Genomic DNA, 16029 nt, shown 5'->3' with positions numbered 1-16029 from the left:
ACAGTTCACATATTTTTCTTAATCACACTATTCTAAATTTCAGTTGTTGAGAAAAGTAACTTTTGAAAGTTTTGTTTTAAAGTCTTTCCCACCAGAGGGCTAAAACCAAGTGATGTAAAACAATATGAAATAGTACTGAAAGCCGGATGTAAAGCATCGGCTTCGATGAAGATAATTTTGTGACAATTTTTTTGATAATTCGGTGAGAATTCACCCGATTAGACATATGATATGCTCACTACGTGCTCTTGCGCGCCGAAGCCTGTCAATTAAAACGTATTAGCGTTTTATATAATATAGATTAGCCATATGATGCTCACTACGTGCTCTTGCGCGCCGAAGCCTATCAATTAAATATGAAAACTGTTGCCAACGCGAGAAAAGAAATATCATCGGTTTTATTGATACATACGTATTAGCGTTTTATATAATATAGATATTTCAGGGTCCGCGCTAAGCATAAATTTGGTGAATAAAATTGTGTTTTAGCGAGTGATTTTTTCCTCTGGAATGAAAAATATATATTTTACTCGATCCTCAAAACTACGCCGATGTGAATTCTTCTACAACAAATCAATATTTTTTATTCGATTACAGTAATTTTCAATAAATGCGCTGTATAAGCAATTAGAATTAGGTCCAAATAATGTAAGCCTAAAACAAACTACCGTAAAATAGTTTTCTACGAGAAAAAAATTATTTTGCCTTTGGCGAAGACTTTCGAAAATTGGCGAGTGCTTTTGATATTTGTCTAATTTACTGGCTAATAATTTGAAATCCTTATCGCGGGTCCTGTGTATATATATGTATATATTGTAACAATTAAATTTTAAAATATTAATTAATAACATTTAACAGAACCAGTCTCTAGTTTATTTAATGCAGATTTTTGTAAATGTGTGAATTAAAAAGTTGTATTAAACATTTTCTTTGTGTCTACAGATGGTTCGATGGATTTTATTACGATGGTCTAAGAACTAGAACATTGAATCCGCCAATAATTCCACAAGTAAGTTTTAAATTCTTTTTTTTCCATAAACTATTTTCTGGTATAATTAATTCATATTTGAGTTTATTCTTTTATGTGATGAAATCTATTTATTTATTGAATATGTTACCCCCAAAGTAACGAAATAACTTATTCTACAGCTAGCGTACAGATTACCTAGAGTGATCATTAAAGTGCCAAAGAATTGTTTCATTTTTCAAATTACATAGGTAAAATGCTAACAACTACATATGCACCTTACCCAATAGGCGCTCGTTAAAGTGAACGCTTAAATTAAAATTTTGTAGTTTATTCATTTTTGGATATTTAAATCAAGTGATTACATTCAAACAATCAACACATTAATTGATGGAATCAATCACTTTAAAACCCATAATACCAAGAGTCAAGCGGTTTAAGCTGTTATTAGGAAATTAACAAGACAATTTAGGAAAGTATTTCGGATGTCTAAAGAATCAAATCATTAGTTGGTAGATTCAGTGATTTTTGAACTATGTAGAAGCCGTTAATGTGCATTCTGCACTTTTACAAAGCAAATCTTCAGAATAGCTAGGTAATGTACACGAGCTGTAACGTAGATAATAATTTTAAAACGTTTTCTTTCTGGCTTAAAATCATAATTCGCATAGTTTTTCACTTCAAATTTATATAAATATTCTAGTACTAAATGCGCATTAGAGCGGATTATATTACCGAACGTATTATACAATTCCCTTAAAAAAAGAAGAAAAACGGATTATATTGAATAACTTTTGATGTATCGGATCTTGACGTTCTAGCCTTCCCTTTTCATCAAAAATACGCATCACACAACCCCTTCACCCCTTGAATGCTGAGGTGATATTTGAAGGGCCCCTATTAAAAAACTTAAAAAAACTTTGACAAATAATTATGAAACTCCCTTATAGCCACTTCATTATGTTACATTATTTTACGTTATAGCTAAATCACAGAATGATTTAAATTTTTTTTCTTCCTTTACAGGTTCGTAGTACAATAGATTATTCCAATTTCGATCGCTACCCTCCAGACACAGATCCACCTCCACCGGACGATTTATCGGGATGGGACGACGATTTCTAATTCATAAATTTTAGGTTTTCAAATTATTCCATCCTTCTATCCATTAAGTGGCCGATCACGCTTAATCTCGAAAATAGAACCCTCTCCCCCCAAGCGCTTATCATTCAATGTCGTCAACGGACGAGAGCATGACAAGAATAAGGACAATAAATCTTACATCTGATTTCTTTTTGTACATAAATCTATAAATGTGAAAAAGCAGTTTGTTTTAATTTTTGTTCGAAATGTTAATTTTGTTTATCCATGTTGATAATTTTTTTTTTAATTTTAATCTATGTTAAAGCTTTTTAGAATTAAAAATCACAGTTTTATGAAGATGAATGAGTATAGACATTTTCTGATAAGTTTATAAATGGAATAGGTCATCCGATTTTCCTATACTTCCCTCCTTTCGGTTACCATGGCATCTGCAAATCTTGTTTCTTTTCACCCACTGGTATAGTCCAATTTCTTACTGAAACGTGGGGAAAGAGTAAGATTTTCCAAAACGATGGTAACAGAGAGGGGAAAAATGTGGAGAATGAGAAAATTGCGTAACCCATTCTATTTAGAAAGAGTACAATATGATATTAAGGAAACATTTATCTTGTTTTCTACTCTCAGTGTTAAGTTTGTGAGAAACATGTTATAATACAAATATGTCACGAAAAATATTGACATGTTTTTTGGTGCATGTAACTATTGAAGGACTTTCAATCAAATATGTCTATATTTTTAACACTTTTAACGATACACAAAAAGTATGCATCATATACAGGGTGATCCTTAATGTCCAATCTCAATCTATGTTTTTAGTTCGATGTATTTCAATTCGATATATAGTATCTAAATGAAATCAAGTATACACATTAGGGGTCTCAAACGGAGAAAAAAAAAACAAAAATGATTCACTACAGAGGAAGGCGTTTGGAAATTTAAGATCGGAAAGTGCGACTGAGAATGAATTATAGAAATAAAGCCTAAATTAAGCACTGGAGTTAGTGCCAAATCTAGAAATAAACTTATATAAAAAGAAAAATTAAAATCTAAACTTTTGAATCTAGGAACTAAAAAAAAAAATCAAATCTAAACTAGACCATTTGCAAGAAAAAGCTATTGGGCTTGGATAAATTTGAAGCTAAAAAAAAAAAATTCCGCTATTAATATAGTGTTAAAAAGATAAATTAAAAAGGAAAAATTTCATTTTGTAGACATGTAAAAATTAACCAAAACGTTTAATATCTCTGCTTAAATTTTTTATAACTTGTTTACATTTGAGTCCTTTACACTTTTATACAACATCATGAGAAGTAAGTATTTTATACAGCATTAATTAGTTTCATCAAATAATAAAAAAACTTTCTTTATGAACATCAGAAATTTTCTTTGTGACGTCTATGGTAGAAAACAAGATTAGACAATGTTTTCCTTAACTTTACCTAAAACAATAAACGAACTATCAAATTTACTTGTTATTAAAGAGTAAATGCTAAACATATTTTAGAGTGATTTGTGTTTTATTGGTAACAAAGAATTTTAATTATTTGTTATGGATAATAAACTGGTGTGATCAATACACTATAATAAGAACGTTATCATTATTTATAATGATTTTTTTATTGATACTTTGTAGTTGTTACCGTGGATGACCGTAATCAAGAGAATGTCGACTTTCACCGGTGAATGTCAACAATCACACAGTTGCTTTGGTGAATGTCCGAAATATTTGTTATATCCGATTTGATAATTATTTATTCATTGATATTGTTATATGTATTCAATATTTTAATATCTGCTGAGTATATATTAAGAGAAACTTCAGTGTTCGGAGTACCGGTTAAATGTATACCTGGCAGTGGCACTTGACCTTAAAAAAACATTGATGTAGGGCATACCGGGCAAATATATACCGGGCAGTGGCACTTAACTAGATCTTGTATATATTTCAGACATTTACCAAAGCGACTATGTGATTGTTAACATTCACCAAAGCGACTATGTGATTGTTAACATTCACCAAAGCGACTATGTAATTGTTAACATTTACCGGTGGAGGTCAACGACCACCAATTTCGGTCATTTGTAATTTTGTGTAGTAATAATTAATATTCATAGAGATAACTTTGCCGTCATTCACTTTAGGTAAAGTTACAAATGCCTCAAATTTAAATCTACTATGACATCTACCTAATTTTTAAGTCTACCTAATTTTGAAACATTTCTGAAAAAAAAGGAATTTCCGTCCGTCTTTTTTTAGTGTACTTAAATAAAGTTAAGATAAATATGTAATGAACGTGCATGCACTGAAATATTAGAAACTATTTGAAATTTTTGTAAAAAAATATATAATGCATATATTTAATATATAATGAATATATAAAGATTTATATAATGAATGGTACTATATTTATTATAACTATGAATGTATTATTTGCAATTGTAATATGATATTAAATATTTGTTCTGCAAATTTATCTGTGATAATATTGAAGCCGGTCACTTTAAAATTGAATCATTTAATATTCATTCTGTTTTGAAACAATGTTAAACATCTTCAATGCTTGTTTTAATTTTACTTTGTAAAGCATTTAAAAAAATGTGGGTATAAATCAATATTAGAAGAGATAATGTGGATTAAGGAGGTCTGTAATTTTTTAAAGAACTAATTTAATTTTAGTGTGCTAAAACTCAAATTCGCGCTATAGTTACCTGTAATCTATTATATTTCGTTAATCCAATAAAAAAATCTTTACATTTGTAATTAAAAATCTGCTTATAAATTTACCTTGCCAAATATTTTTGGCTAGCACTCCTGTTTTCAAAACATTTTATGAAAAACTTCTCCTAAGTCGAATATTTAAAATACGACTTAATTTTAAAAATAATTTATTTAAAAACACTACCTTTTTTTTTTAAAAAAAAAAAAGGGCAGTTATAATTTTTAGGATAAATTGTAGCATAAGGAGAATTTTTATTCGCATGCAATTAAAAAGTATTTTAGTTAAATATCACCATAGTTTTTTTAAATATTTTTAATGAAATATGGTACCTAAGATTTTTTATATTGAGACCATATTTGTATTCATGAAAAACAAAAATGTTCATTTTTATGTTTGGAATCAGTAGATGTGTGAATATTAATTTGAATTAATTTTTGACAATTTAATTTTTTAAATTATGCTGTGCCAAAACTTTAATTCATACTGTAGTTTAATTTGTGTTATAGTTTATCGTATCATATTTTAATACGAGATGTAGTAACTGTTCAGTTATTTAATTAGTTCAACGGTTGAGATAAAAAAAAATTCTTTACACTTATTGTTACTCAAAAATAAAAGATGTTTAAAATAAAAGATAAAATGATTTTTGCCGGCACTACAAAATAAAATAATCAGTAAAAATAATAATTAAACTCAAGGAATTGTTTATATTTCATGGTATCAGGATCACTATGTTTTGCAGTTTCAGTTTATTTGAATTCTTAGAAAATGTTAAAAATCGTAATTTTTTATTTAGAAAAAAAAATCTCTTTTTTAATTCAGTGATTTTTCGGGGAGGGGGGGATCATACCCCAAAAAAAACTTCCATGTGACCAAATGCGAGATATAATAATACTGTATAACGAACTGAAAAATCGTTTGTATTGAAATTTTCTACATACCTTTTTTATCCCCTGATCTCTTCAATTCTTTTATAATAGTTTGATGTTACTGATTATTAAATTCAACAACCTTATTGTGTGTTGTCTTTTTCTTTGTAAATAAAATTTTCTTTTGATTAGTGGCCTATTTTTACTGAGAATTCTTCAACATGTTAATTCAACACATATGCATTTCAATTGCCTGTTGCGGGAAGTGCCACTGTAATCCTGTTATTCTTATGTGAATTTAAAAATGGTTTTTTTTAAAAAATGGGTACTTGTACTTCAAGAAGAAGATCACAGATACCCACTCATGTGATCTATGACGTCAGTGCCAGCTTATCGCTTATAAGCAAAATGGCGCGTTACAGTTGAGCTAAGTTTCTCCACATAAATTAGAATTAACGTGAAATTAATTAAATACAGCACTGTATAGCACATAAAATCTGTTGAAATCTAATTCCATCTCAAATTTGTCTTGCACTTAAGTTAAATTTATTATTTGTTTATACATTTTATTGTAACCGTGATGCGTTTTTATTTCGTGTACCTGGCAACTTCGAAGCATAACAAGTCAGTTTATGTTCTACGAGGCTTCGTGCTTGTCTTTGTGTTAAGTAAGAAATATAGAGTAAAATAATTGAAATCTTTGTGAAGGAGTATAGAATGTACTTAAAGACTTATTGCGTATACTTAAGATAATTGAATCATGACGGACTTCGCTTACTCGAAAAATAATGGAAAGAACAGTTGCTATCGTAAACAACGTCACTTGCCGGTATCCCATCGAAATTTCATTCACTATCTGACAACAAAAACAATAAATGAATAAATAAATTAAACAGAAACAAATTTGAAAAAAAAAAGAATAATATAATGATAAAATTTTAGAAAGCTACGTTTTACAGGTAGACTAAAAAGAAGAAAGAAAATTATACTTTTGCCACTCCTTAATCAAAAAACTAAGGGCACATCCCTTTCGTAATAAACTTTTATCACCATCGAAAATCCCTTCCTCTTAAAAATGGATGCATCATACATTTTTCCATTTCGATGCGATTCAAGCAGTTTTGTTTTCGATATTTATCAGTTATGGGAACTATGAAGCCAAGATTGCCAACACCAGTTTCTGGTTTACACAATTCACCAGCTACCGCTTAATACTTATAGATGTACCAAACACAACAAAATCCTGATCATTAATGATAAAGCGATCTTTATTAATATTTATAATTATAGAATACGATAATATTGCGAACATTATAGATAACATAAAATATAAAAAAGATATAAATGTTATGCAGAACTACAATTATTAATTACGATATTATTGTGAAAGTATAATTTTTACTTGTGTGACATAAATATTGGAGCCGCCATGACTCAGTGGTTAAGGCACTAAGCTCTCGATGTGTGGGACTTGGTTTTAACTTCAGGTAGGAAGTACTTTATTTACGTCGAGCTAGAGCTGCACAATGGGCTAGTGGCGACTGTCTGGGAAACATCCCTAAGGATGAACCGAAAACATGCCATCGCAATTTGGATCCTTTGTAGCGGGGATTGCTCCACTGCTTTGGTAGCCGAATGACCTAGCGCGAAGTCGAGCATTTTACAGTTTAACGAAGACCGATACCGCACACTCTCTGTCCCTACGCAGACTGGTTAAAGTGGTCACCCACCCGCTTACTGACCGCAGCCAGTGATGCTTAACTCCGGCGTTCTACTGGGTACCGTGTTTTAACGATCAGTCCACTGCGGGACCAAACCAGTTTCAGATTACTGGAAATGCGAGCGATGTTGACCACATTGCTGAAATCATTATCTCTTAGAACCTTAATCTTATACAACGGTCTATTGAGGGAATGTTCCTTAACGAAAATATTGACTTATGTAAAAATAATATAAATGAGACAAATTAAAAAATGCATGGCAATATATCTTTAAATATCGATATTTTTGACAATACATCGCTATATTAAAATTCGGTACTTCCCGTAAGGATCAATATTCATGCTGGTGACAAAGGTGCAACACATGGTCCTTATAATGAATAAGTAATATAGTTCGTTCACCAGGAATAGGCACCACCAGACCCTGACTAAGGGACATACGGGGCAGTTGCCCAGGGACCCCACATCAGAAGGGGCTCCAAATCGAATAGAAAGTTTATTTTAAGTTTCCTTCTTTAATGAACTTTTTTTAAACAAAATATCTGTACAGTGTAAAATCGTCAGTTTTATGTTGACTTTTTCATTAATCTAGCGTATGAACAAAATCTATATTTCGTAAATCCATGGCTTTCCTAGGGCGGAATACAGTTAAATTTTTGAAATTACGTTTACAAATTTGGTCAATCAAAAGCTTGTATTTTTACATATCGCAAAATGCGATATGTTAAAGAAAATACAGGTTTCTGGTTGGCTTAATTGAAACATCATAATTGCGAAAATTAATCTGAATTCCGCCCTAATGTTAGCAAGGATATGAATTTATCGTAGATAGATAACAAAGTTAACTATCAGAAAACTGCATTCGACATGATTTACGTAGAATTGTCAGAAAATCAATAAAATGGACCGAAAGATATTTCGTCTCACCATTGGAGGAGGGGTCTTATAGCTATTTTAGGTTCTAGTTAATTTTCTTGTTATCTAGAATGAGGTGAAAAATTTAAATACCGCTATAAAATTCAGTTCTTCATTACTGGAAAAGTGGGGCATAGGGGGGGGGGTAAAAAAGTTTTTGCCCTAGGCCCCAATTAGGTTAAGTCGGGCCCTGGGCACCACTTCCCAGTTCATTTCAGCGCGGGAGTAAGAGGAGAAACGTCTCCACGCTTGAAATTGAGACAACCCTTAATGCGCGCCAAACGCAAGTTCTTTTTCAGTCACTTACTTCGCTTTATCATCTGCTATTATAGCTCTTGTTACTCTAGTTAATTAAATATATTGCAGCGAAATGTCTCAAAAAAGGACAAACTATTGACTCAAAAGAGAGAAATATAATCAAATTCATGAAATATTTAATGTTAAAAAAATGCACATCAAGATTGTGAAATAAATATTATTGTCATACGATCAACAAATAGCAACCTTGCTCAGGATTGTTCATATCCTTCTCCCAAAAATAGCATCGCCGTATAGCACGTGATGAAGGCGGTGCTAAGTGCCAACTCCTGGCGAACGACCTATACCAGACGGTAGGGGGGGGGGAAACAGTTCCTGTCCACGCATAGACAAGAAAAGCGAAAGACTATGGTTTGTCTATGTGAATTAATCCCCTAGCCATTCGTCTGGAGTGATGACGGCGACTATGGTTACGAGGTTTAACTATTTCAAGTTGGGTCGTTATTTAAGACTTTTGTGGTCTACGAGAGAAAAGAAATCAAGGGGGAAAGAAGCTCCCCTCTTTTAAATGCGCTTTTTCTTGTTTCCATGGCAACAGACAGCCTTAGACTTCGAGGCTAGGGGAGTTCTTTTTATAGGCGAACTGTAGGAGGAAGTTATAGATTAAAGAGGAAATTTTGAGGGAAAAACTATGCTTGCCCAACACGATTTTAATTTTTTCTCAACATCAAAAATTGTAAATTTAATTTTGAAATTTATTGGGGATGTAAATAAATGACATATATATATATATTCATTTTTACGATTTGCTTGCTGCTGAAAATTATTTTCGATTCTTGACATTCGTTTTTCTCAGAATCAACTTTCGTGGACCTTTCTTCTCCCTTGATCTTGAAATATGTTGAATTTATGATCTGAAAAGAACACGATAATGCGTTTTTAACAACAACATGGCGAATTTTATAGCCTCGAGTGTCTTTTCTTTTTGCGTGTAAAAATTACGTCAGAGGAAACTTTTTAATGTGTCAAACAGTCCATCATTCGAACAATGCAACAATGTTTCTTCTTTTTCCTTCTTTATTCTATCGTTATTATAGACCGAAGAAATATCGCAATTTCAATTTAGAGTAATTTTAAAAGCAGCGCCATTTTGTTCCAGTTAAGAACTAATGTAAAGAACTCGAATGAATTGTTAGCTTGTTTTTTCCCTGATCAACTTCAGTTTCAAAAAGGAACAAATGATTATTTCAACCTGTCTCTTTAACCATCACATTCAAGGTCAAATAAACACATTTTTAAGCTTAGTTTTGACTCTTTTTTTTTCTCTCTTTACGTTTTATGTTTTTTTTTTATATTGCGCCTTTTATGTTGTTATATTCCTCAAGCTGTGTTTCTTAAAAACTTAATGAATTGTTTAACATTCAATTTGTCAATCGAATAATGTTTTAAATAACCTTCAAGTAATAGTAATAACCGGTTTAAAAGTCATTTTAAAATTAACTGTAGAACTTTCGAGAAGAATCAAGATCTTTGTTTCAAAATATTGCACTAACTGTGATGAAAGCCTGTTGTAAATATTGTAGAGATGCCCAAACAAAAATAGGATGATATATTCCAAGACTTATCAAATAATTCATTTGCCTCGCATTGAATTTTAAATCGTGTCCTTCAGTTGCAAAACCGACCATCTCCTCAAATTTTAAAAATTCGTTTTTTTTATACATGAATTTTTTGAAATATATATATATATTGCTCACTGTACATATTTTAATCTTTACTTTATCGTGTTGAAATATAAAAATTTTAATTAGAACTTAAATAATGCAACGTTTATAACTTATTTTTTAAATTATTTATAACTGCTATTCTCATAAAGTTTTTAAAAAAATCACTCAAATATAATTCCGGTTTTTTTAATTTTTTGTAACTACATGAATGTAGTTTTTTATGATTTTTTATTAAAATAAAATGGCGGTGTTTTGAAAAATAAATAAATAAAAAATGACAAACTTAGTTAAATTTTCGTGGATTACTCAAAATCAGTCAACCCAGTTTGGGTATACTATAGCCTACGTCACAGATCGTGTTATTCCTACTAAATTTAACTAGTAAGCAGCATTTTCTGCAAACCTGATTTCTAGCAACAAGTAAAAGCATCAAACGAAGTGTCTTGTTTATAAGTCGCTACTCGCCAGGTTGAAATTGTATTAGTCTAGTTCCTTTGGAAATAATTTATATTGTTGTTTTACCGAAGTTTATGAATTTAGTAAGCATATTTAAAACTCAGTTTATTAATTAAACTAAAAGGTAAATGTTATTCCTAGTAAGTGGAAGTAGTTGTGCTTTTTTCATATTATACCCAATTAAAAATTCCCTACATGTAACCAAAACTATATTTTATGGGAACAGTGTATGAAACATTTGTGGTTGAAAAATTTGTTAGTAACAAATACAGCAAGTAAAAAAAGCGTAGTTTCGAGTAAATTACGTTGAAAAATTTGTGATCAGTAATCCATATAAATATATAAAATTTTACACCTGACCATAATGCCTCAATGCCAAATGTTACTATTTCTAAATGTTAATAATAATAGTTTCTAAGATCCAACAGATGGCGCTCTGCGCACTAATGTGAAAAGATAAATCGTATCGTTTTCAGTTTCCTCTATGGCACTGTAACATAAACATCGTTCCTTGTTTTTGTAATTAATCGAGTTGTTTAAGAGTGGAGTGTTTTTCTTTTGTTCTTTAAATCATCAAATGAATCTATTAATCATTTGATGATTTGAATTTCATGATTTGATTCACACTATTCTCCCTTTACGGCCCTCGGTATCATATCTCGGTTCGGTACTCTCGTATTACTACGCATACGTACTCTTTAATATGCATAAACTCCGAGCGCACGGCTCCTAAAGAGGTTAAACTGAAGATAATGAAATAAACATTTTGAAATTTACTTTTTGTTTTATGAAGTTGAAGGTAATTATAGTATTAGACGTCGAAAGCGAAATCTGTTGTCACTTTTGCAATTATCACTAAATATTCTCAACGTGTTGCGGTTTTCGACCCAAACTAATATTAATTATTATTTTCTCTTGTTGAATTGACTTGATATACGCTAACTTTAACATTTTTATTTCATTTTATCATTTTTGTGTTAACTTCCAAGAAAATATTGCATTGATAAACATTATTGTGGAAAATGTATACTTATTTCAGAGCTTTAATTGTTAGAGTAAATTTATTAATAATTAGAATAAATTTAATTCCGTTCCATCGAAGGGGCCATTTGGTATTAATTGGTTATAGGGACTATGTGTTGGTGGTTGCTTTCCGAGTGGGCGCCATTGGTCGCCATAACAGACAAGCATGAATTTTAATATCACGATGAATTATCTAAAATTATTGATATTTAACAACATATTAAATATTTTTGCTTAATTTTAACATCGGTTAATATTTTCTTTACTACAGAAAAATGTATCCGCACTGACATTAATATCGCATTCAATAATTATAGTATTAGTACAATAATTATAATATAATATTCATGTTATTATTTTTTAAATATGTTATCAATAATTATCGCGATATTATAGTACGCATATGTACCTGTGTAAATCAGGATCTTGGCTTCATGTTCTTAACGATTTCTAGGTTTAACAAGTTCTGGTAAACTTGTTTAGCTTCGAGCTAGCGTGATTTAGAAAGAAAAAAAATATTGCTTAAAGCTTCAGAAAATTCTATACCAAGTCGGACGGAAAATTCCTCTTTTTTAAATGTGTCTTCACGCATTTCGTATTTTTTTCCCTCCTTTTATTGAGAAGAAAAAAAATGAATAAAATAATTTTAAAAAAAATCAGTTCATCAAGTAAGTAAAAGTAATGTCACGAAACTTTATTCAAAAAATGAACAGTTTGAAAAATAAAATTTAAACTAGTGATTAAACTTTGTTTCAAATAACATTTATCTGTTTGTGATGGTAGCTTGCTTGAGTGCATCACAACCTGTTTGATTACCTGATGAAGCTTGGAAGCGTTATGAATAATTGCCTTTGAACTTCTCGCAGTTTTCACGATGAACCAAACAGAGTTTGATTTTTTTCTGTTCTATTACCTGTTCTGTTCAATTATCTCAACATTTAATGTTTGGTTCACCATTTATAAAATATTTTGTAATAAGATGTTTCTTTCAATAAATTTTTCTTTAAGAAATTACTTTCAACTGCGTTAATAATTTTTAGGTAATAAATAAGAGCAGTGTACGTACATAGCACAAAATTAACGGTCGACTAAATATTGAGAAAAAAAAGGGCGTTTAAAAATTTGTTTGTTACTCGCCACATTTTTCGCCGAAAATTACCTCGTGTTCCAAAACACGTGCTTTCAATTTCCCGTATTATTTAACTATACGTAATAACCCTGAAACATCCAAATTATTTTATTTTGGTTCAAAATTTAGAGGGGGTCAGACTATCAAAACTTTCGTTCAGGTTAATTACTTTTTATTAATTTATAGTCGGTAATATTTAAAAGCAATCTAACTAATATAATTCCATCATTATGATTACAATTACTTTTGAGGAATGCTTTACATTAAGATTATCAATAATTATTTTAATAGCTCAGATTTTGAATTTTTGCAAGCGTTGCCACATGTTTTTAAAAATAGCTGTTATAACACTAGAAAGACTGAAACTACCTATATTTCCCAAAAGTAGTCAAAATTGACTTGATTGTGGAAAAAATTAAATAATGTACAAAGAAATTTATTTAAAATTAATTTTTAGTATTTTTTGTATGATTCACAGTTACATAACAAGTTATTAGTAAATATTAACAATAAGAAAAATTACATGTTGTACAAAGAGTCACGAAATTCTAAGAAATTGTGTCATTATATACATCGTTGTTTCTCTAATTGAAATTAAAAAGCAGTCCTTGGGCAATCTAGTGTTAGAAATGCTACCACTGGATAGTAACGAAATTTCCTTATTTTGCTCTGTAGTAGTAAAATGTGTCAAGTTTAAAAGGAAATTGCTTCTCACTAAAAAAGAGAAAAAATTAATATAAGCCGTGACTGCAACTAAACATTCGAGAACAAATTGCTCAAAAAAAAATTTTTTTTTAAGAATGTTAAAGAAAGAAGAAGTTTCTATGACGTTAAGAGCTGTATAACCACTAAACTTAAAAGTATTGCAACACCTAAAAACGTCAATGACTTTAACTTCTGAAACACATGTGCTGTATATGGCCTCCGGTAAAGTAACCTATTGCAGCCCCTTCCAATGATTGGGGAAAAGTTATGAAACTAATATTATAGGTTCGATCCATAGTTATTAGATGTAGAATTTATGAAAATTACTTTTCGTAATTCGAAAGTACTTCCTCAAACGCCATTTTGATTGATATCTTCTCTTAAACAATTAAACATCCACACAATAAATAAATAACCATATCTCATTTAAGAAACATAACTTAGTGAATTTTGCTAAGAAGCAAGTAATATAAAATAAAAAAAATTTTAAGTAAATTCCTACTTAGGCCCACAAAGAAAATTTTTATTTTATTTACTTTTCACTTAATGATTGCAATTTTTTCTCCTATATAAAACTAAAATTAATTGAAGACAATTAATAAATTTATATTTGTATGCATCCACTAATTTAAAAAAATGTATTTAAACTTGAGTGGATAAATGAAAAGTATTTAATTAACGATTGAAAATTTGAACAAGATTTATAAATATATATAGGGAGAATGTGAACTAATGAGAATTGAAGAAAAAAAGACGCGTATATCAAACAACTATAAAAGTATAAATTTGGTGATGTGGACCTATACGTGCTACCACGTAATGTTCTTTATTGAATTTATCTGACAGAGCGAATATAAAATAATTAAATATTTAAATGTGCGCAATAAGTTATTTTTTTGTTTAAATAGAGCAATCTATATATATATTTGTCTTACACGGTGACAAAAAAAAGCCTCATTACAACTCCCCGAATGGCAACGCTAGAAAATCGACCCATGATTGCCGGAAAAATGTCACATGCCAAATCTAGCTGAGATGGCTCAACATGTAGCGCTTTTAAAAACGGAAACTGAAATAACCAGAGAGAACATAAGCTAGGCAGAAGTGAGTAGTCTTTGTCGATAGATCTCTATTTTAGTATTTTGTCGAAAGCGCGTTTTTTAACGAATTTATATATTACGAATTTATTTGTTTTACTAGAATTTATTTGTTTATGCAGGTTTTTCCATTGCAATTCACTTATTTCAATTTTTAATAGACTTAATTATAGCCAAAATTTTAACATGTTTAAAGAGATATCAGTTTTAGAAATTTTATCTTAAGATTTCATACTATAGCACATTTCTAATAGGTTTAACGAATTCCATGTCATTTGTTTGAATTCAAATTTATTTTAATGACTTAGTATTTACTAAAGAGATGTAATTTTCTTTTTTTAAAAAAAGTTGTCGTATGGATTTGAATTATTGTTTTGAATTCTTAGAATTTTGTGCATTTGCAATGTATCTAAGTTAGTAGCGAGCGAAACGAACTTGGTTTGCGAAGCAAACCATATAAGATTGCGTAGCAATTTTCGGGGGTTGGCGAGCGTTAGCGAGCAGGGGGCGCAGCTCACTAGTAAATTAGAAATTATCAATGATGTTATCTTTAAAAGATGTGAAAAACTGAATCGCTTATAGTGAAATTTAAAACAATGACTAACGCTTAACCCATCAGAGAATTCTAGTTCGTTTTTCGTTTATCCCTATTTAATTTACGAATTAATATTTGAAAAAACTGTATTAACATCAAGTGTCATCCACTACAAGTTTAAAAAAATTTATTAGAACTGAAATTGGATGAATAAAAAGTATTTTTATTAAAGATTGAAAATTTGAACAACATTTAGGGAGAGTTAAAACTAATAGCAGGGATTGAAAAAAAGAATGAAGGTTTTTAAGTCATATCTTAACTTAATGCAGTTTACTCTCGATTTCTCGAACTTACATATCTCGAAAACCTTGTTACATCAAAAATATATTTTTCCCCTTGGTATTATATATCCACGTAGCATTAATTTTAATTTCTATGTCGAAGATTTTCCTTTCAAAACCTTATAATGCCGACTTTTTTTCGAAATAGAAAATTAAATTTTTTCCGAAAAATCACAATGCAAAATTATTTTTAACCAATTCTTTTCTATTTAATGCATAATTGTTCTTGTCTTACTTTTAAAAATAAAATTATCATTGTTGTATTTAGACAGAAAGTCAACTATCATTACATATTTAATAGTAGTTATTCTTACGTTTATTAACTCTACTTTTTACAGTAATATTTTAGAATATATTTTTCTGCATTTTAGAACATATTGAGTTTTTAACTTGTTATCTCTCTCTATCTGGAATTTTTTTTAGCTTCCCTTCAATTTTGAGGTATCGAGAGTTTACTGCATT

The 16029-nt window shown here is 29.9% G+C and overlaps 1 protein-coding gene across 2 annotated transcripts in view; it reads left to right on the top strand.

Annotated features, from left to right (window-relative positions):
* Positions 1 to 3110, top strand: part of LOC107453180 (cGMP-dependent protein kinase 1) — a 90093-nt gene extending 86983 nt beyond the window's left edge. For both annotated transcript variants that reach the window (XM_087166423.1, XM_087166422.1), the window contains exons 17-18: positions 943 to 1009; positions 1994 to 3110. In XM_087166423.1, the coding sequence (XP_087022549.1) occupies positions 943 to 1009; positions 1994 to 2092 (166 nt within the window). In that variant the 3' untranslated portion in view covers positions 2093 to 3110. The remainder of the gene's footprint in view (positions 1 to 942; positions 1010 to 1993) is intronic.
* Positions 3111 to 16029: the final 12919 nt, after the last annotated feature.

This window comes from Parasteatoda tepidariorum, chromosome 6, assembly GCF_982258835.1.
Source record: "Parasteatoda tepidariorum strain Cologne lab strain chromosome 6, Ptep-v5.0, whole genome shotgun sequence".
Lineage (NCBI taxonomy): Eukaryota > Metazoa > Arthropoda > Arachnida > Araneae > Theridiidae > Parasteatoda > Parasteatoda tepidariorum.
This window is presented reverse-complemented; position numbering and strand designations above follow the sequence as displayed.